This window comes from Rhinopithecus bieti, unplaced genomic scaffold (genome assembly GCF_001698545.2).
Source record: "Rhinopithecus bieti isolate Rb0 unplaced genomic scaffold, ASM169854v2 scaffold_13857, whole genome shotgun sequence".
NCBI classification, from domain to species: domain Eukaryota; kingdom Metazoa; phylum Chordata; class Mammalia; order Primates; family Cercopithecidae; genus Rhinopithecus; species Rhinopithecus bieti.
In genome coordinates this window covers 707089-730191 of record NW_016807741.1, presented here as the reverse complement: position 1 = coordinate 730191, position 23103 = coordinate 707089, and the positions used below count along the sequence as shown (strand labels likewise).

The window sequence follows — 23103 nt, the reverse complement described above, 5'->3', positions numbered from 1 at the left end:
CTGCCACCATGCCTGGCTAATTTTTGTATTTTTAGCAGAGACCGGGTTTTGCCATGTTGGCCAGGCTGGTCTCAAACTCCTGACCTCAAGTGATCCGCCTGCCTTGGCCTCCCAAAGTGTTGGAATTACAGGCATGAGCCACTGCTCCTGGCCTACCCTCTTTTTTAAGGCTGAATAGTATTTTATTGTGTATCGTACCACATTTTCTTAATCCATTCATCCATTGACAATTGGATTGAATCCATATCTTGAATCCTTATCTTGGCTATTGTGCGTAGTGCTGCAGTGAACATGGGAATGCAGATACCTCCTTGAGATCCTGATTTCATTTCAGATATTCGAAATACTTACTCAGAAGTGGGATTACTGGATCTTATCGCAGTTTCATCTTTAATTTTTTGAGGAGCCTCCATACTGTTCTCCACAGTGGCCATACTAATTTACATTCCCACCAGCATTGTACAAGTGTTCCCTTTTGTCCATATTCTCAACAACACTTGTTAAATCTTGTCTTTTTAGTAATAGCCATTCTAACAGGTGTGAGGTGATATCTCATTGTGGTTTTGAATTTCATTTCTCTGATGATAAGTGATGCAGAGCATTTTTTTTTCAAATACCTATTGACCATTTGCATGTCTTCTTTTGAGAAATGTCTGTTCAGATCTTGCCCATTCTTTAATCAGGTCATGTGTTTTCTTGCTATTGAGTTGAGTTTCTTACATATTTTGGATATTAACCCCTTATCCAGTGTATTGTTTGGCAGTGTTTTCTCCCATTCCATAGGTTGTCTCTTTACTCTGTTGATTGTTTTGCTGTGCAAAAACTTTTTAGTTTGATGCAGTCTCATTTGTCTATTTTTGCTTTTGTTGCCTGTACTTTTGAGGTCATATCCAAAAAAATCTTTGCCCAGACCAATGTCAAGAAGCTTTTTCCTTGTGTTTTCCTCTAATTATTTTTACAGTTTCAGGTCTTATGTTTAACTCTTTAATTTACTTTGAGTTGATTTTTGAGTATGGTGTGAGATAAGGGTCGAGTTTCTTCTGCATGTGCATACTCAGTTTTCCCACCACCACTTATGGAAGAAACTCCTTTCCCCATTGTATGCTCTCAGCAACTTTTTCAAACATCAATTTGCCATAAATGAATGGACTTATTTCTGGGCTCTATTGTATTCCATTAGTCAATGTGTCTGTTTTTATGCCAGTGCCAAACTGTTTTGATTACTATAGCTTTGTAGCATACTTTAAAATCAGGTAGTGTGTGAGGCCATCAGGACCAGGGCTTTTCTTTGATAGGAGACCTTTTTAATCTTCTTCCTCATTATTGGTCTGTTCAGATTTTCTTTCTTCATGACTCAGTATTGGTAGATTGTATGCTTCTAGGAATTTATCCATTTCTTCTAGATTATCCAGTCAATTTGTTAATGTGTAATTGTTCACAGTCTCTTATGATCCCTTGTACTTCTGTGATATCAGTTGTAATATCTCATCTTTCATTTCTAATTGTGTTTGCATTGTTTTTCTCTCTGCTTTTAGTGAAAGAACCTTTAGCTAAAGGTTTGTCAGTTTTATCTTTCTTTTTGAACAGCCAGCTCTTGTGTTTGATAAGCGAAAGCCATGCTCTTGGAGGCCTGCAGGAGTCCCTGTCACTAGCATTCTTTCTATAAGCCAGCCCTGTGGTCTTGTCACCACAAGGACAGCTCCTCTGCATGTAGATCAGCAGTTGCTACACTGAACAGATTTGCTACGTATACTTATATTTTCCTAAGTCAAAGACTTTAGAGATTTAATTTCTCCCCAGATCGACCTATTTTCGCACAGTTTCCTCCACCTATAGTCTCTTGTTTGCACTGTAAAAGAGTGATTTATAAGTGTCTCTAGGTGGGTGAATGGGAGCTGTAGCTAGAAAACAGTGGGATTGAACTGGGTTGGGTAAGACTGCTGATGGCACTGGGTCTCTAGTGTTAGATGGGTGGGAACAGGATTGCAAATGTAAGTGGTGCTGTGTCTCCTGACCTGTCACGAAACGCGGGGCTCTGGCCTCTCCTATAGTCTGATAATCCAGGTATGTGAACTAGGTTTAATCTGTTCAGATGAGGAATACGTTACCATGGCAGGCATTTTAAGCCTTTGCAATAATATTTAAATATTACTTTTTCAACCTTTAATCCTCAAATTACTGTATAGCAGGGTACATATTTTCATAGTATTTTGAACTACTTTTGCTCTTAGATATGTTGGAGGCTGAGTCTTTGGCTTGGTTTCTTTATCTTTCTATTTTCTGGGTTTGTTATTTTTTGCTTTCTTATTTTTAAAAGGTATCACATTCTTCAGGAGAGCTTAATCAAACTTGTGGAAGCTTGTAATGACCAAACACATAACATGGACCGATGGCTCAGTAAATTGGAGGCCTCTAACTGGCTGACTCACATCAAAGAGATTCTGACAGCTGCCTGCCTCGCGGCTCAGTGCATCGACAGGTAAAGTGCATTTCAGCATTCCTGAGCAGGACGTGCGCTGATAACTAGACTTTGTGTTTATCCAGACATATGTTTATAGATTATGTGAAAGTTTGCAGTAAATTACTGTGTAGGCTAGTCAACACCACCCCATTATTGATGAGGTGTGTGCCTAACGTCTGGCATTTAATAGATAATGTTTGTTTAATATATATGAACCATGTACGTATACTACATGTCTTCCATGACACAAATTTTTAAGTACTAATGGACCTTTTTTTTTTTTTCTATAACATCCTTAAATCATGAATTTGCCAATTTTTTTCTTAAACTGTGAAATAGAATGAAAGGAAGTTTTCTTATTTTTTCTTAGAGGAGCAAACTTACCTCTTTACTTTTGAAATATCAGCGAAAGGAAACATGTAATTTTGCTACACAATAAAATGATCCTTTCTAACCTCTGGGATATCTTATTTCAAACTACTTGATATGTGGCATTACATCTGGATCTCAAATTGAGAACGCCTAATTGTAGTGATGTTGAGTGTATGAAGTGATTTTAGTTTATCCACTCAGTTATAAGGTTGCTAATCCTTGAGTCTTGTGGCAGAAGACTTGAACAGAGGCAGAAGGATTGGCATAAATTCTTGCAGAAGCTTAGAATGCCCTTTCTAAGAAGGGGATTCCACTGAAACAGTAGGTAGGTATAAGTATTATCACCACATGGTTAGATGGCACTTTTCTTTAAGACTTTAACTTGTTTTATTAATGCTTCCAAATTAGGGAAATATATACGTAATTTGTTATGGTTAGAGAGAAATTCATAATAGAACGGGTTGCTGAAATCATGTGGTAAGTTAGTAACAGAACCATGAACAGGTAGAGTCCCTTGGGGTCAAGATTGCCAGGCTATCCCTGTTCTTTTTGTTTTAGGCATTAGGTGAAGCCCATTTAGCTAATAAACTGGGGGAATTAGCTACCAAGGTTCTGTGGCAGAGAAATAACAAATACACAGTAATTTTGTTAAGACTGAGGGTTTTGTTTCTTTTTAACCTGAGTTGACCAGATGTCTCCTTACATTATGAGTACAGAGGCTTCTGTTTTCTCATGAAACAGGAATTGTATAAACAGTTATCACTGTATTGTCTCAATTTGCAGCTGTAATAACACGACGATGCAGATTAAGACACCCCTCAGTGCAGAATGCAGAACAGTTCTCATGATCTCCACCTTCCTTTCGTTTGAGCTGGCTGCCTTAAAGACAGAGGCTTGCAGACTCTTGGGAAGATTCAGGGTTGGGTTATTTTGCCAGGTTTGGGTCCTTTTTTCTCATCTATATTAGCCTATTATTTTCACCTCCATAGAAATTTGCCTTTATAATTAATGACTGGAAACATAAAAATAGACTTTAAGTGAATCGAATTCAGAATATCCCACAGATGATTAAGGTATATATGCAATATACACAGAGCCTTAAAGTACGTGCTCACCCCCCTCAGCCTAGTCATTAGGTTTTATCCTGAGAATGGGGTTCACTTAACCATAAGTGACTTCAAGGAATCTGTTACTTTTAAATTAAGACCCCTGAAGGAATTCAACAGAAGGCAAAAAGCTAAGTACATCATTTACAGTGTAACAAAAATTGGCATACCCTAAATGTCCAACTAGAGGATTAAGTAAATTGCAGTTCATCACTTAATAGTGTATTACACACAGGCACACCTTGGAGATGTTGTGGGTTTGGTTCCAGAAAACCACAGGAAAGCAGATCACGCAATAAAGTGAGTCACATTCATTATTAACATTTGGTTTTCTAGTGCATAGAAAGTTATGTTTACACTATAATGCAGTCTGTTAATTGTGCAGTAGTATTACATCTAAAAAGAAAAAACAATATACATACCTTAATTTAAAAATACTTTATTAATATTTGAGGTTATTGGCCCTGGGAGAGGGCCTTGCCTCCCCATTGATGGCTGCTGACTGATCAGGGCGGTGGTTACTGAAGCTTTGGATGGCTGTGGCACTTTCTTAGACAAGACAGCAATGGGGATTGCCACATTAACTGGCTCTTGCTTTCATGGAAGATTCCTCTGTAGCGTGTGATACTGTTTGATAGCATTGTACCCACAGTAGAACCTGCAAAATTAGAGTCAGTTTTCTCAAACGCTGCCACTGCTTTCTCACCTAAGTTGATGTGGTACTCCAAATCTTTTTTTCTTGTCATTTCAACAATATTCGCAGCATCTTTACCAGGAGCAGGTTCCATCTCAGGACACTACTTTTCTTGCTCATCCATAAGAAGCAGCTCCTTATTCTTTCAAGTTTTATCATGACATTGCAGCAACTCAGTCAGATCTTCAGGCTCCTAATTGTTTATTTATTTATTTAGGAGACAGGGCCTTGCTCTGTTGCCCAGGCTGGAGTGTAGTGACAGGATCACGGTGCACCGCAGCCTGGAACTCCTGGCTCAAATGATCCTCCCACCTCAGCCTCCCAATAGCCAGGACTACTGGTGTGCGCCACCACGCTCAGCTAATTTGTTTTTTTTTTTTCAATTTTTAATAGAGGTGTGGTCTCTGTTTATTGCCCAGTCTGGTCTCAAACTCCTGAGCTCAAACAATCCTCCTGCCTCAGCCTCACAAAGTGCTGAGATGACAGGTGTGACCCACCCCACTCAGCCTTTTTTTTTTTTTTCTCTTTTAGAGACAGTCTTTCGCTCTGTCACCCAAGCTGGAGTACAGTGGCACAGTCATAGCTCACTGTAACCTCAAACTCCTGGCTTCAAGCAATCCTCCTGCCTTGATCTCCCTAAGTACTGGGGTTACAGGCATGAGCCACTATGCCCCACCTTCAGGTTCCACTTCTAATTCTAGTTCTTTTGCTATTTCCGTAACATCTGCAGTGACTTCTCCAATAAAGTCTTATGCCCCTCAAAGTATCCATGAGATCTGGAATCAACTTTTTCCAAAATCCTGTTGATGTTGATGTTTTTAACCTCCTCCCGTGAATCACAGATGTTTTTAATGGCATCTAGAAATGTGAATTCTTTAGAGAAAGTTTTCCATTTACCTTGTCCAGAACCATCAGAGGAATCACTAGCTAGGGCAGCTATGGCCTTAAAATAAAACTTGAAAGTTGAAATTACTCTTTGATCCATGGCCTGCAGAATAGATGTTGTTTTAAGCAGGCATAAAAACAACATTCATATCCTTGTACGTCTCCATCAGAGCTCTTAAGTGACCAGGTGCATTGTAAATGAGCAGTGATGTTTTGAAAGGAATCTTTTCTTCTGAGCAGTAGGTCTCAACAGTGGACTTAAACTATTCAGTAAACCATGCTGTAAACAGGCGTGCTGTCATCCAGGATTCATTGTTCCATTTATAGAGCACAGGCAGAGTAGATTTAGCATAACCCTTAGGGCCCCTAGGATTTTCAGAATTGCAAATGATCACTGACTTCAGCTTAAAGTCACCAGCTGCATTTTTTCCCTAACAAGAGAGTTAACCTGTCCTTTGAAAGCAGGCACTGATTGTTCCTCTCTAGCTATGAAAGTTCTAGATGGCATCTTCTTCCAATATAAGGCCATTTCATCTACACTGAAAGTCCATTGTTTAGTGGAGCTGCCTTTATCAATGGTCTTCGCTAGATCTTCTGGGTAACTCGCTACAGCTTCTGCCTGCGGCACTTGCTGCTTCGCCTTGCACTTGTATGTTATAGGGAGATGGCTTCTTTCCTTAAACCCCATGAACCAGCCTCTACTAGTTTCCAACTTTTCTTCTACAGCTTCCTTACCTCTCTCAGCCTTCATAGAACTTTGTAGAATGGAGGAGAGTGAAGGCCTTGCTCTGGGTTAGGCTTTGGCTTAAGGGAATATTGCAGCTGGTTTGATCTTCTATCCAGACCACTCAGACTTTGTCCATTTGAGCAGTAAGGCTGTGTCACTGTATCATTTATGTGTTATGAGAAGCACTTTTAATTTCCATCAAGAACTTTTCCTTTGCATTTGCAGCTTGGTTAACTAGAGCAGGCGGCCCAGCTTTTGGCCTGTCTCAGCTTTTGACATGCCTTCCTCACTAAGCTTAATCATTTCTAGCTTTTAATCTAAAATGAGACATGCTACTCTTCCTTTCATTTGAACACTTACAGGCCATTGTAGGGTTATTAATTGGCCGGCCTAATGTCAATATTGTTGTGATTCCGGGAATAGAGAGTCTCCCTAAAGAGAGAGTCAAAGGAACAGGTGGTTAGTGGAGCAGTGAGAGCACACACAGCATTTGTCGATTAAGTTCACTGTCTTATATGGATGTGGTTCGTGATGCCCCCAAAACTTGCAGTAGTAACATCAAAGATCACTGATCACAGATCACCGTAACAGTTGTAATAATAATGAAAAATTTTGAAATATTGTGAGAATTACCAAAATGAGACAGAGACACAAAGTAAAACATGCTGTTGGAAAATGGGTGCCAACATACTTGCTTGACACAGGATAGCTGCAAACCTTCCATTTGTGGAAAATGCAGTATCTGTGAAGAGCAACCGAGGGAAGCTCCATGAATGAGCTGTGCCTGCCACTGTTAATATCCTGGTTCTGAAGATGACGTACAAACATGGAAGGCTACGAGTGTAGAATAAGAGTGAGAATAGAGGAAATTGCCTCTATTAAAGCTGTATGTAGTATGTATGTACATGGGTAAAAACTGACAGTAGTAACCAAACCCGAAGCTTTTGTGTGAAGGTGGTGGTTTTTATTTTTCCAAAGTTTCCTTCATTGTTTCAACAGAAAGGGTGGAAGAAGGGGAGGGGAGAAGATGTAGTAAATTTAGTTTTGGTGTTTTCTTTCATCCTCTTTAGAATAACGGGGTTCCAGACACTTATGAGTCTCATGATGCAGTGGTATCTTTACCACTGACTTTCTAGATTGACAGTTTTATGTTTGTTTTTTTCCTGTTGTCATGTTTCTCAAAGTGTGGTCTACGTCTCATTTTCCAGACTGAATTAGTTTCTGAAGGTGTCCTTATAGTCAGCTGATGGTGGAAAGGTAGAGTCAAAGTCAGAAAAATAATTTTAGTGTGTGTCTGTACGTTTGATGAGAAGAGGCTTTAACCAATGATTAAAGTGGAAAGGGTAAATGCCTTCTGTGGTAAGAACTGCTTTTTGGCTTTGTAAAGGGAAAGAAAAACTCAGCTGAAAGGTTCTGTGAAATTCGTTACAACTTAAAGAGGTCTTGCCATGTGAAACTTGGGATTCATTATAGTCGTACTTTTTCCCAAGAGAAACTTATCTATCGTGTGCCTTAGATTTAGATTCTGAACTCTACAAGTCAGAGCAGAATGTTGGGCCCAATACACTGAATAGACTGAACTCAGTAGACTAAAATGTTGTGCTCAATAAACGCTTGTTATGAACAGAGTTCATTGACCATGTCGGGCATTTCCCATTTGTACTCTTCCCTGATTTTCCTGTCAGGGAAGGAGCATCAATACTGATTCATGGAACAGAAGGAACTGATTCCACACTCCAGGTGACCTCCCTGGCCCAGATCATCTTGGAGCCAAGAAGCAGGACCATTCGTGGTTTCGAGGCCCTGGTTGAAAGAGAGTGGCTACAGGTGAGAAGAGCTGTTCGCTTCACAGAGGAACTGCTCATCGACGCTGTGATCCTGGTTTGTGTGGTAGCTGACATAATGTGAATTTTTGATTGATTACAATTTCTAAATGGTGTGTTTGATTTCCTGCAGGCCAGTTAATCTGTCTTCTCCTCGTTTCTGGATGTCTCTTTGCCTGTATTCCTCACTTGACCCTTCCTTCACTTGGCAAACTCTTGTTGGCTGTGCTTTGTCACCTACAGGAGAAATACAAAGAATGGGAAGCATAGTGCGGTCTCCCAGAAGCTGGGTCTTGACGGAGCAAAGACACAAGCAGTCGGGGAATGGAGATTGGGGCCTGTAGTTGCAAGGAAAGCACTTTAGCCCCTTCTGCCTTTTGCTCATGCTGCTCCACCCTGTGAAGCTTCCTTCACAGATAAAACTGGATCATGTAATGTTGGATGGCTACCAAAATAAAGGTCTCCTTCATAACGGGGGTTGATGTCCTCCACAGAGATTGCTTTTGAATATATTTTTACTGTGTCACCTGGTAAATAATTGTATTTGAACACAAATGCTTACATATCTTGAAAGCAGACATTTTCTGGCAAAAGACTATCTTGCCCTCTGGTTACAATTCACATTTATTATGTACTAATGTTGTTACGTACACCATGTCCACCCTGCCTGACAACTGACCTTACCTCTGTTTAAGTCAGTCCATCCTAAGTTTATGCTCCATATTTGACGAAAGTCTATTGAGCTATATTCCTCATGATGCATAGTAGACAGGCAAATGAGTATGACTGACTTATTTATATGTTATTTTAATGGATATCAAAATTCTATGAACCACTGTAAAATTTCTGTGGCATTACCTTTGTCACATACAGTAGCAGAAGGACCCAGAGACAAAGCAGATCTGTGAAATTCCTAGCAGAGTATGATTTGTGTTAAGGTCAGTATTTGGGTTCTGAACAAGACAGTCAAATGAGTCTTAAATTTACTTTGTCAGTAGGTGGCAGACCCTTGCCATTCTTTTTGGGAGAAGAGGGTAATTAAGGACAGCTTTATCTCCAGTAGAAAAGTACTCATAAAGATCTTTCAACACAATAACTTTTCATATATAATTAGAGATTTACTGTCAGAGCTGACGTTATAAAGTTGATCAGAGTTCCATATCTGTCTCCACTTAGGGTGAGGTTTGTATAGTGTACAAGACAATCTACAGCGTTAGATAGAGGTGATGATTCTTCTTTGTTTGTACTGAGAGCTTATGTTCTTTGACTTTGCTCCAGATTTTGTAGACCTAGAAAGGTTTATTTTGTAAGTTTATTATTACTTAAGTTCGTTATTCTTCCATAGGATATTCCAAGGGCAATGCAGTTCCTGTGGTCACACCTTAGCTGCACAGCCTCATTAAGGATTTGGAAGTGTGTCTTTTTCCTTAGTTGCTGCAACTATTTATTTTATACCAAGAAATCATTAATCTGTACAACAGCTACCCTAATTATATGATGTTCCAGGTACTAGGAGTGTCACTGTAATTGTGTGTAGTGGTGTCAGTAGAATGCTCTGTCATGTGATCTCACCAGGATATGACTGTCACGCCTCCATCTTCCCCCAGGCTGGTCACCCGTTCCAGCAGCGCTGTGCACAGTCAGCCTACTGTAACACCAAGCAGAAGTGGGAGGCTCCTGTGTTTCTTCTCTTCTTGGACTGCGTGTGGCAGATCCTTCGTCAGTTTCCCTGTTCTTTTGAATTTAATGAGAATTTCCTCATCATGCTCTTTGAGCATGCTTATGCTTCACAGTTTGGAACATTTCTGGGCAACAACGAAAGTGAAAGGTGAGTACACTGCTCACGTGGGGACCTTTCCTTTTCCCTTGTTTTGGCTACTTTCTAAGTAGCCAAAATCTCCTAGGAGACCACGATTTGGCTCTATGTTAAAATTAGAGCCAAATCTAGGGCTACAGTTAATTATAAGTTAAATGACCTGAAGTATATTCTTATTATGAGACAATCTCATGCTAGGTGAGAGCATGTCCTAGACTTTGTTCTGTTAGATTAAAATTAGTCCATATATGAATTAAGGGGCAACCATTTTAAATGTTAATTTCTTGACATAGGATCATAGTATCTTACATGTGGAAAAAGCTTTAATTTATAATGTAGCTCTTCCCTCTAATTTTATTAAGAAAGTAAGATCCAGAGAAGTTAAGTGACTTTTCCCAGGATGTACAGCCAGTTGGTCATCAAAAGTGTGGCCTAGAGCAGTGATCCCCAACCATTTTGGCACCAGGGACCGGTTTCGTGGAAGACAACTTTTCTGTGGATTGGGTGGCGGCGGGATTGGTGATGGTTTTGGGGTGAAACTGTTCCACCTCAGATCATCAGGCATTAGATTCTCATAAGGAGAATTCTCATAAAGGCACACCCTAGATCCCCCACATGTGTGGTTCACAGTAGGGTTTGCACTCCTGTGAGAATCTAATGCTGCTGCTGATCTGACAGGAGGTGGCAATATGCGCTCATCTGCCACTCATCTCCTGCTGTGTGGCCGGTTCCACCAGTAAGGGTCCATGGCCTGGGGTTTGGGGATCCCTGGCCTAGATTACAGGTCTTCCCCCTCTTGCTGCAGACTTTGTTACACCTAGAAACTGTCCTCAGGCCCAGAGTAACAAACTCACCTCCCAGCCCAGGCACCATCAAGTGTATAGGTTCATTTAGAAGATTGACATCAGAATGATTCTTCAGGGAGGTTGCCTGGTGATCTCTTTAGGGTACCATCACCAGGCTTCCTTGCCTCATTACTGGCAGCCACCATTTTCTAAAGCATGTGCTGCTTAGCCCTGGACTGTACTCTGGCAGGGAGGGACAGGAGGGACTGGCAATTTCTATAGCCAAGGAAGTTTGGAGAATGTGCATAATATCGTCTCTGCTTAGAGGGTCACAAACACATAATCATTAAAGGCTTTAAGACACCCTTCAGTAAAGCAGTGTATATAACTTTAATTCAACATTTAAGAAATGTATTTGACGATGAATTTTTTTTGGTGTTATACCTGTTAATATCCTCAGGACTAGCTTTCAAGAAGGGATCAAAATAGATTCCCATTCTGCTTCCCAGTTGGTAGAGGCTGCCAGCAATGCTGAATGGGAAGGATTCTGAAGTGGTGTCAGGCTCAGCCAGAACAACTTCAGTGGTTGGCCGGCCATGGGCAGGGGGCACAGGGCTGGAGGCAGTGGATACAAGAATGTCCTGTCCTTGTCATCCCTGGTTCCTGGGAGCATAGCGTGGGACACGTTATCCCAGCAGTTAAAGTCCAGTGCCACGTAGGCTCTTTGATTATGTGGATTATTTTTATTGCTTGCTCAAAAAGAATGCACTAAGTTGCACGTAGCTCATAAATAATGTGGTTTCAGAGACAAAACTGACTTTATAATAAAATTTCAATTTAAATAAATTCTTATGAGAATTGAATGTATTATCTTTTTGGTTGATGTAAGGTTTGCCACAGGCTGTCTTTCAATCTGTGTTAAAATGTATTTTTTTCTAAAACATGCCAATCAACTGTTAATCCTTCTCTGACAGTTTATTACATGATAAAGAGTGTTCCAGAGTTTTAGAATTATTATGAATCCTATTAATTGTATGTGGATATAGATTAAATATGTATTTACATCGATTCACATTGATTTTTCATCTTTGACAATCTGTATTTTATGTACATGTAATTTATTTTCCCTCAAAGCTAAGTCTCTAAAAAATTTTAAGTTTTGTTTAAAATTTGACTCAACCTCCATTTTTAATATTAATATGGGCATAAGAAGGATACAGTGGACGTTGGGGTCGTGGGGGAGGTAAGGGAAGGGGGACGAGGGATAAAAGACTACAGATAGGGTTCAGTGTACACTGCTCGGGTGATGGGTACACCAGAATCTCACAGATCACCACTACAGAACTTACTCACGTAACCAAATACCACCTGTTCCCCAATAACTTACGGAAAAATTAAATTTAAAAATCAAAAAAAAAAATTAGAGAGTGGTTCTCAAACAATGTAAATAGTAAAGACCCTGGGGGTCTTTCCAGGCATTCCTGTTTGTAAGCTGTCCTGTTTGTTTCTGCACAACAAGCCCTTTCTTACGGAAACTATAAAATAAATAGGACATAAATGTCAAAAGTGTACGATTTTGTGTTTATATTGTAGGCTTCTCAGAAACAAAAAGGTTAGTTTTTTTATACTTAGCTATTTTTAATTAAAATAGAATACCAACTACAACAAAGGACTTTTGTGTACAGTCATGTTCTCTGGGTTAAGGTTTAACACCAAACCTGATGTGACCGGACTCAGTTTTTATCCTCCTGCCAGCTTCTCGGAAGCCTGTAAAATACTCTTTGTCTTGTTGTTGTTGAGAGTTCTAATGCCGGTTGAGCATTTTGACAAATCTATTTATTTTTCAACATTTCGTTTCTCTACTAAAAGTCTTATATTCTATCTTCTTCCATACTGAGAAGAAATCATCCTAGTAAGAGGAGCACTTAATAATGGTGGTTATAAATTAATTACTTTAATGGCAGTGTTCTTTCTTGAGCAGGTGTAAGTTGAAGCTACAGCAGAAGACAATGTCTTTGTGGTCCTGGGTCAATCAGCCCGGTGAGCTGAGTAAATTCACCAACCCCCTCTTTGAAGCCAACAACCTTGTCATCTGGCCTTCAGTTGCTCCTCAGAGTCTTCCGCTGTGGGAAGGTAAACCGCGCATCCTTTGCAAACTTCCTAACGGTCAGGTGTCCACGCGGCTGCCTGTGGGTGTGTGCTGTTGGTGATATATGAAGATGGTGAGCTGGACGTGGCCCTCAGACCTGTGTGAATTGTCATTCTCAATGTGGACATGGTTCTCTCTTTCAAATCAGTTAGCTAGCCACAATTTTTTTGTTTTCAGTTCCCATTGAGAAATTAACAGTGTTTCTTTACATTGCTGTTTATGTTGGATATTTTTTCTAGATAAGAAAGTATATTACTCTTTGCCTAAGAGAGTTGGTAGGTAGTTGGGACATGAATAAATTGTAAGCTCCTCAGGGAGGGTTTCTGTCCCTTAATTAAGCAGCCATTAGGATAGGTTCATGTGTTAAATGGTATTAAAGAGTTACATGGCTGGGCATTCCAGTAAGTTTCTATAAATGGGTGCAAAATACCGTGAATGCAGTAACAGATATTTCACTGTTCTTATGGGACTATATGCTTCATTTTTAAATCTAGTCTAAAGTAGATTTTTTTATATACACTGATTTTTCCAACTACTGAAGCTTAGCCCCTTAAGTATTGAAGCTTGTTAATTAAAAAATAACCAAAATCTGGCCAGGTGTGGTGGCTCACACCTATAATCCCAGCACATTGGGAGGGTGAGGTGAGTATATCACTTGAGGTCAGAAGTTTAAGACCAGCCTGGCCAACATGGTGAAACCCTGTCTCTACTAAAAATACAAAAATTAGCCAGGCTAATTGGGTGGTGCAGGTCCGTAGTTCCAGCTACTTCTGGAGGCTGAGGCAGGAGAATCACTTGAATCTGGGAGGCAGAGGTTGCAGTGAGCAGAGATGACACCACTGCACTCTAGCCAGGGTAACACAGCAAGACTTTCTCAAAAAAAATAAAAATAAAAATAACCAAAATCTATCTAAACTATATAGTTTTTCATTAAACAAAGACTCTAAAATACTATTTAATTTTTTAAAGTTAGTTTGAAGATAATAAGCACATATTTATTCATGTTTATATTTAACAGCATAAAGTATACGTAACAAGAATGGTAGCTGTTTGGTAAATGAAACCGAATTACCATTAATGCCAGTTGTTACACCGTGTTCTAGTATGTTATACTCTCAAAGGCAATTCATGTGTGGAAAACGATTTGCCCTTTGTGGAAACGGATCTCAGATGCTTTGTCCTCTCAGTCTGAGACCAAGTCAGTTTCTGTCTCTTCTCTGGATGTCAGCTGTCACATCTAGTTCCTCTTGGCTTATCTGCCATTAGTGGCTTCCTTCCACCTCAGTTCATGCTTCTAATCTTACCTATTGAAGCGTCCCCTAGTTAGCATTGTGGGGAAATGGCCTTAGATGGTCTTGAGGTTCTGGGTGTGAGCTTCAGTGCTTTGATTTGTGAAGGGATGGTGACTGCTCAGAACTTCTCTTTGCTTACTTTCGTGATTGTTGTCACAGTCACAGTACAGGGTTTGTGATCTCTTAACTGAGAGGTTACAGTATTCTTCCTGTTTAGGACTTCTGGGACAATATACCTAAAAGCCACTGTCATGTTTAATAACTGAAATGAGCATAGCTGTTTGGGAGAAAACCCCTTTTGGGAGCTGGGTGGCCTGAAGGATGATTTAATTGCTTTGTACCAAACCTCCTTGTGGAGCTTAGAGATAAGTGATGGGATGAAATCCTTGTTCTGTGGATTAAGTCCTGCCATGCCAGAGTTTCAGTATGTGTTTCATGCTCCTCAACCTAGAGCTGGGAGAAAGAAGCTCTCTATTAGTTAAAATCCTATGGTAGGCATATATATTGGATGAGACTGCTCTTCGGCCTTAAAATGTCTCTCTGCTGTTTACATTTACATCACAGCTAACCATTAATATTTAGTAATTCCTGAATTAGAAGAATCAACATGGGCGGGTCAGGCTTTATGCTGTCGTTCTGCTTTCCCTTTCTGATAGAGCCTGACGTTGGGACCTGCCTAGAAGGGCCCATTAGGACCCAGGCAATTTGGTTTGTAGAGAGTGTTTTAATGAATCATAAAACCTTTGTGAACTTGCCAACTGGCGGGTGCAGCCTGGAAGGTTTTCATGCCTCCTTCCTTGAATATCTGTAAGGCATTATTTTGGTGTGATACAGTTAACATAGGCCCATGGAGAGGAGAAAATATTTCCTTTTGGTTCATAATAAAAGGATAATTATTATTATTTGGGGAAAGAAGCAATTGCCTGCAGAATTGAAAGATTGCCTCTCACGTAACAGGGAGAGAGGCGTGTGAGTGCATGGACTACAGTTCAGCTTTCAAATAACAACATACGTGGTTCTGCTTTTACCGTAGTTGTCACTTTTCTGGTGAAAATGTTTTCACACATTTAAGGGATCTTACATGTCTGAGCAAAATTCTATAATTATAAATGATTTATATTGTGAAATTGGAAAGTCGATGACATTGTAAATTATCATCTTGTTTTCCTGAATATATCATAGAATGGTGTTTGGATCTATTTGATAATTTTGGGGGATATTTCTGAAGAATCAGTGAGCATGTACATGCAAGTAGTGACTTTTCAGATACTGTATTCAGTTGCATCCTTTTCAGTACCTCAAGATTCCTGTGTATTTTAGATTATAATGAAACACAGATGTGAGTTGTGGCAACAAAAGAAAAAAGAATGTATAATACATAAATTACATCTTATCCACAAATATAATTTTAATCCAGTGTTTATACCTTTCTTCCTTCTGTTTTCCATTCCTGGATTCAATAGGTATTTTCCTACGTTGGAATAGGTCCTCTAAGTATTTGGATGAAGCATATGAAGAAATGGTTAACATCATTGAATATAATAAGGAATTACAAGCAAAAGTCAATATCCTTAGAAGGCAGTTGGCAGAACTGGAAACAGAGGACGGGATGCAAGAGAGTCCCTGAAAGGTCTCCTCGCACCGTTTGCAAGGACCTTCCTGGGCCTGTGTCTGCCGTTCTCTCCTTGTGCCCTTCAGTTCACTTTTACACAGTAGCCTTGAAGTGAAGGCTTTAGACGTGGGACCCCTCTAATGTAATGGATTTCTCAATACTGTATGAATAATGAAAGTTACTATCTTAACTCACGTTTCATGTGGCCTGTTAGGCCCTGTCACTTTGGGAGCCGGGAGGAGGTGCTAGTCATTTTATTTTTATGTGAAATAGATGACCTATTTAATGCCGTTTGTGTTTCATGCCATTTTATCCAAAGCTTTTTCTCTGTGTCCACTCTCCAAACAGCATTCCAGAGCAGTCAAGGAGACAGGTAATCTCTCTAGGGACTAAGGAGACAGGTAATCTCTCTAGGGACTAAGGAGACAGGTAATCTCTCTAGGGACTATTTGGTGGTTTAAAAAAAAGGTCAGACTTTTAAACACTCTTACCATAGAAATGTTTTTCAAAATGGCAGCAATTGATAAACCAAGGGTTTTGTGTTGAACAAGCCATTTCCAGTGTCTTTCACATAAAATAGCCATTTGCTTTAAAATAGTTTTGGACTAACGAAGCTGAATCTATCCTCGTTCTTGTTTGTCAAGAAAGGAAAATCTGTTATTCAAGGTAAATTATTTCTACAAGGGCAACAGGTATGGTCCTCTGATATTTACATCAAGAAGAGTTAAATTTATTTTAACGTAGACACTAAAAGTATGTGCAATATAGAATTAAAGAAGGAATTTGTTACTGATTGAGAATTGTTACTGTTGAATTGATTTTCAGGTTTGGACCATACATATACAATGTGTATCAAATGCTGGTTGTAAAATTAAACCATTATCTAGAATACAGTTAAATTGTTATAATCAAGGTACAAATACGGTTTTCTTAAACCAGAGATGCACCGCCCTTGTCTAAAGTTCTTATTGCACTGGTTTGTATGCGTATGTGCGTTTTATTGTGTGTGGTTTTTTGTAATTTGTAAGTATTCTAAGAGTTTACTAATACCAAGGTGAAAATTTTCATGTTGACCTGAGCCTTTTGCAAATTTATTTTGGCTCTATTGATTTGTCCATTATGCGTTAGGCAAATACAACTTAAGTGGAGGGGGAAGTTTATGAATGTAATATAGCTCTGTGTTTGAAGCCTCAGAAACATATTTGAGTGTTTCAGTGTTGTAGAAACAGTGATGGCCACATTCACGCTCTGCTAGTCTATGCCTGCAACTCCACGTGTTTGTGGTTCAGTATTTCCCACCTACACTTCTGTTTGGTGACATTGTTCATTTTAACAAATACGACCAATTCTAGTTTTTCTTTAACAGGATAGTTTATGAGTAATCTTTAAAACCATTTCCATACCATCTGTATGTAACCATTTAGAAGAGAACACACTACACTGAACTCTGCTTTAGGGCTGTGTGTTGAGCTAAAATATTGTTTTTTAAAATCGACTGGCAAAATCTATGGCCACACTGAGAAGCCTTTGAAAATGGCAAATACTTTTCATCACCAGTTGCCCAAGTTTCATCTTTCTTCTGCTTCCTCAGCCTTGTAGCAAAGGCTACACAGCAGCCCACAGTCTCTTTGGGAAAATCCGCCTGCCGCCTTCTTTAAGCTCGGTTTATTTTTGAATTACTTTCTTTGCTGTAGTTATGAACCTTGGGGCTTTAAAATCCCATGGCAAGGAGCATAAGAGATGTTCTCATAGCTCTGCATTGTGTGGAATGTCCATCTTAGTTTTGTAAAAAAAAAAAAAGAAAGAAAGAAAGAAACAGCCCTCACTCTTTTGTGGTCCCTCAAAATTGCTTGATATGCCTGTTAATACAGCTGACCTTTTGTTTTCTTCTCTTTTGTCTCAAGATTGTATATGAAGGAACCTTTTCTTCTCAGCTAACAGGTGTATAAGGAAAACCATCTAGCGAGTTTTCTTTAGAAGTGACTCCCATTAGCCTGGTGTGGTGGTGTGTGCCTATAGTCCCAGGCACTAGGGAAGCTGAGGCAGAAGGATCCCTTGAGCCTAGGAGGTTGAGGCTGAGTGAGCTATGATCGCATCAGGCCACTCCAGCCTGAGCAACAGAGTGAGACCCTGTCTCTAAGTAAAGAAAAAGCCAGAAGTGACTCCCACTGCTTCTGTTGATCAGCCATAGGGCTTCCATGGGTAGAAACTTGCGAGGGAGTTTGTATTAGGCCTGGTAATGGAGAGATGATGTGCCATCAAGGTAGACCTGTCTTCCTGATGCACATTTGCTGTGCGAGCCAGAGTACAGTCATAGCACGGTATTCGCATTTCGTTTGCATTGTCTTACCGAGACAACAATCTATACTGTTTTGGCAAGTTTGCATTTTAGTATTAATTTACAATTAGGAATTGTCCAAACTTCACATCTGTTTACAGGTTGTAAAAATCAACTTTGGTATCAGTGTATGTTCAAAAGTATCATTTGGTAATCCAAATATTTGAGTTTTCCCAAAGTCAAAAGCTGTCAAAAATAAATCCATTATCAATATAATTTGAAGAGGTTTTTAGTAGTACTGTTAAGTTCATCCTTTCTTGGATGAGAAGAATAAATGACATGGATACACTCCTGAGAAGACACTTGTTAAACGTTGCATTGGAGAGTTGCCTTTGATAACTGTGGCATTAAACACTTGAATGAAGAGAACGGTGGCAGAATGAGTGAGCAAGCGGATTGCCCCGGAGGAGCCAGTAATAATCACGTGAGAGATCATCAGATTCCTGCGTGTTCAGCATCTTCTCTATTCATGTGGAGTGAAAGCTGGTTTTTATATGGGAGATACATAAAGTAGGCCCCGCAAAGAATATTTTAAAATACAAAGGATCATCATAATCCTCTTATCGAACATATAAGGATCCTCAGATTTAAATAAGTACTTTTCTTTTAATCAGAAGAACATTGTTGGTTGATTATATATTTTAAAACCTGAAACTTTTTTGGTGGCAGGACCTTTCAATATATATTTGTTTGGTCAAAATTTTTTATTTTGATTTTATTAAATGGGAAGAAAGCAAGCAGAAATAGTAAAATTCAGTAGGTTTAAAACTCTATAAATGTATTTTATTTCCAAGAAAACTTAGGGTCTCAAAGCAAGATTTTAAAGTGATTTTTGAGAAGACTTGAGGGGACAATAATAGACATTCATGTCAAATCCCATATGGGGGATTTTTAAACATTTCTTTGAACTTTGAGACCTGACTTAGAGATGGGATTTTATTGCTTTTTGTTTTAAAGGATGAAATGTCGTGGCATTTTATTCTTTGAATCAGTCAGTATTTGGTTTATGTTAAATAAAAAATCAGTATCATGGAAAAGATTTGACCATAATTTAGTCTTCTCAAGTGAAAAACAGGAGCAACGTTTAGTTGCACTCTGAAAAATCTGCTTAAAGACACAACTCTTGTAGTTGTCTGGTTTCAGGAATAGCTGTTTGAATTGTCAGTCTAAAGTAGGTCATCAGGTTCACTTATTATCAGACCTTAATCTGGGATAAAGGTTTTGGTATTTGCCCACTTCTACATAGAATGAATGAAAACGACACAAGCGTTTTATGAGCACTCTTTATCAGAAGGGTATTTCCTGGACCAAAAATGGGCGATAGTTACGATAGCTGATCCTCTGTTCTGGAGGCTTTGACATTTATCAGAGAATGAAGTCATTCAGTACATTTGATAAAGTGTTGTTGTTGTTGTTGTTGTTGTTGTTGTTGTTGTTGTTGTTGTTTTAATTGAGCAACCTTCAGAACTGAAGAGGTTCAGAGAAGTTTCCAGGTTTATACTATACCTCAAGACTACATAGATTAGCTACTGCTTATTCTTTCACATGGGCTAGGCCTGTTCTCCTCCAGACCTAGTATTCTAAGTTATTACCATATAGTATTTTTATGTTACCCATCATCTTAAAGAACATTATAAGACTCATTTCTCCATTTACATTTATTCTTAGATGATAAAATATATATTGATACTATAACTTTCTTATAGTATCAGTTTTCTTTATTTTCTTGAATAAAATTGCTTCTACCTTTGCTTGGTCTTTATAATCCACTGTCCACAGCATCTTCCTTTAAACCAGTAGTCCCAGAAGAGACCCTCTGAAATTCTAGGACTGGGTATTAGAATGTCTGAACTTGTTATCTAAATCCTTTTTAAGAAACTTAATGTCCTAGCTCTTGAACTACACTGTGGAACAGTAGTTTGTGCCCAATGTAGTGGAAGATATTGAGGCTCACTGTAAACACTACATTGTCCTGCAGAGTAATTCTGATGAGGATTTACTGACTTCTAGAGCCATTCTCTTTAACTGTCTGCAGGTCTAAGGATTAACTATATTTGTGATTTGTAATAAAACTGAGTTGTACAGCACTGCCTGTGTATGTCTGGCCAACACATTTACAATGCACGTTATCTTCGGAGAGGTGAATTATTCTACAAAATACACCCTAAATCTCATTGTTTAAAACCTTATTGATCTAATACCATCTACACAAAAACATGTTGTACTTGCAGAACTTAGTTTATAAAAACAAAGAATGTGTATTTCTTCAATAGCCGGGTATTTGGGTTGTTCTCTTGATATATTTGAATGTGACTCTTGGATTTAAGTGCACTATTATTCATGGCTTACACAGTAAAATTGCACTGTATGGCAAATGTGTCTATAAAATGTATGCCTTGCTAAAACCTCAAGAGTGCTGTAAGGTATAGGTTTCTATATTGTGAACCTGTCTACACACACACATATATACATATAGTCTTAGGGGGGAAAAAAAAGCTGAACTTTTGTACGTCTGTGTAACATTTTAATATTGTTTGTAATATTCAGTAAGTGATAATTTCACCTATACCCTATAACTGTATCATTCACCTTGGGTTGGCCAGTTTGTCAAGCTTGGTTTACTGAATCAGGAAACAGTCTTGTCAAATGCGGTACTGTTCTTAGTGTGTGATATTTGTGTATGGTGTTCCTCTGCCTCAGAGGACAATTGCACAGATGGCTAATGTTAAATTTCTATAGACAATAGTAATAAAATTTGAATATATTTAAGTGCTAATAAATTAAACCTGTGGGCTTATTTTAAGTTTTTTCATACTGGTGAAGGTTTGGATGGTGTTTCAATTAAATCTGCTATATATTTTTTACCTTACATTTTGAAAAAATTGAGATCTGCAAAAAGGTTGCAAAATGGTACACTGATCTCCCTAGGTTGTTCCTAGATTTAATGATTGTTCACCTAGATTGAATAATTGGTAACATTTTCCACGTTTGCTTTGATACCACGTATGTGTGTGTGTTACACTGTTATTTTGCTGAAACATCTGAGTTAGCTGCAGACATTGTGACCCTTCTAAATACTTCACAGGTATCACCCAAGAATTAGGATTATGTATTCTACATATTATTGATTTAATATAAACAGATGAATCAATGAGGGTAAAAGGAAAGCTCTTTCTAGAGTAGAATGCCAGCTATTAAATGTAGAAAGAAAATGGAATTAGCCACTATTTGGCAAATTATTACAGTAATCATTGACTTAGGCAGTGCCCGTTAGTGAATGGCAAAACTAGCAGGTGATGAAAGTTTGTGAAGAACAATATAATCTCCAAATAGCCTTCCACAAAATACTTACTAGTTACGAAGGAGAAAATACGAACTTTATAGTGAAAGGAACTGGTGGATATCAACATCATGTGCCTTCTGATATGGTCCATCCAGAAACAGCACCACTGTTGGAGGGAAAAAGCAGTCTTAGGAATTCTGTAGTTTAAAATCTTATGTTTAGATCTTAATCCATTCTGCACTAATTTTTGTGTATTGTGTAAGATAAAGACCCAATTTCATTCTTTTGCATATGGATATTCGGTTTTTCCCAACATTTTGTGGAAGAGACTGTCCTTTTCCCATTGTGTGGTCTTGGTATCCTTGTTGAAAATTATTTTGCCACATATATATTCATTTCTATGCACTCTATTCTGTTCCATTGGTCCATATGTCTGTGTTAATCACTGGAAGGCCGAGGTGAGAAGATCACATGGGGCCAGGAGTTCGAAACCAGCATGGGAAACATAAAAAGACCCTGTCTCTACAAAAAATAAAAAAATTAGCCAGGCATGATGGTGCTCATCCGCAGTCCTTGTTACTCAGAGGCTGGAGTAGGAGGATTGCTTGAGCCCAGGAGTTCCAGGATACAGTAAACTATGATCATGCCATTGCATGCCAGCCTGGATAACAGAGCCAGACTCTGACTTAAAAAAAGAAAGCAGATCACTTATTTTGTATTTCAGTTTGTCTGATGCTAACATTGAAAAGTAACTAAATGTATAGACAACTACATCCTTCAATAATTATAATGATAAACCCTAGGAAAGGGTGAAGGTCTAATTTCCATAGCACATTATAAACATTCAGATGTTCGGTTATAACAAAAATATGAAGCATGCAAACAAATGAGAAATCTGGCCCATTCACAGAAATAAAATTAATTGAAAGGAACTATCCTTAAGGAATCCCAGACTTTGGACTTACTAGACAAAGACTAAATGATTGTCTTAAATATACTCAAAGAGTTAAAAGACAACTAAATGAAATCAGAAATGATGTCTGAACAAAATGAGAATATCAATAAAATATAAAACGAACCAGGTAGAAATTTTGTAGCTGAAAAGTGCAATAACTGAGATGAAAAATTCACTAGAATTGTTCAATAGTTTGTTTGTTGTTGTTGTTGTTTGCTTTTTTTTTTTTCTTTCTGAGACATAATCTTGCTCTGTCGCCCAGGCTGGAATGCAGTGGCATGATCTCAGCTCACTGCAACATCTGCCTTCTGGGTTGAAGCAATTCTCCTGCCTCAGCCTTCCGAGTAGCTGAGATTACAGGTCATGCCACCACACCCAACTAATTTTTGTGTTTTTAGTAGATGAGGTTTCACCATGTTGGCCAGGCTTGTCTCAAACTCCTGACCTTGTGATCCACCTGCCTCAGCCTCCCAAAATGCTGGAATTACAGGCCTGAGCCACCACGCCCTGCCTTCAGTAGAGTTTTTGATCAGGCAGAAGAAAGGATCAGCAAATCTGAAGATATAACTATTGAAATTATCTAGTCTGAGGAGCATAAAGAAAAGGAATTTAAAAAAGTGAATAGACTTAAAGGCTTGTAGGATACCATCAAGTGGACCAACATATGGTTTATGAGAGTCCTAGAAAAAAGCAAAAAATTATTTTAAAACTGAGGGCTGTAAACATCCCAGATTTGATGAAAGACGTAATTCTACAAATCCAAGAAGCCTCTACGACAACCTCTAATACCACAAACTCAGAGATT

The 23103-nt window shown here is 38.8% G+C and overlaps 1 protein-coding gene across 1 annotated transcript in view; it reads left to right on the top strand.

Annotated features, from left to right (window-relative positions):
• MTMR9 (myotubularin related protein 9) overlaps nucleotides 1-20845 on the top strand; it is a 44030-nt gene extending 23185 nt beyond the window's left edge. Inside the window, exons 6-10 of the mRNA XM_017883683.1 lie at nucleotides 2318-2479; nucleotides 7931-8072; nucleotides 9676-9896; nucleotides 12651-12802; nucleotides 15574-20845. Of these exons, the coding sequence (XP_017739172.1) occupies nucleotides 2318-2479; nucleotides 7931-8072; nucleotides 9676-9896; nucleotides 12651-12802; nucleotides 15574-15737 (841 nt within the window). The 3' untranslated portion in view covers nucleotides 15738-20845. The remainder of the gene's footprint in view (nucleotides 1-2317; nucleotides 2480-7930; nucleotides 8073-9675; nucleotides 9897-12650; nucleotides 12803-15573) is intronic.
• The last annotated feature ends 2258 nt before the right edge of the window (nucleotides 20846-23103 follow it).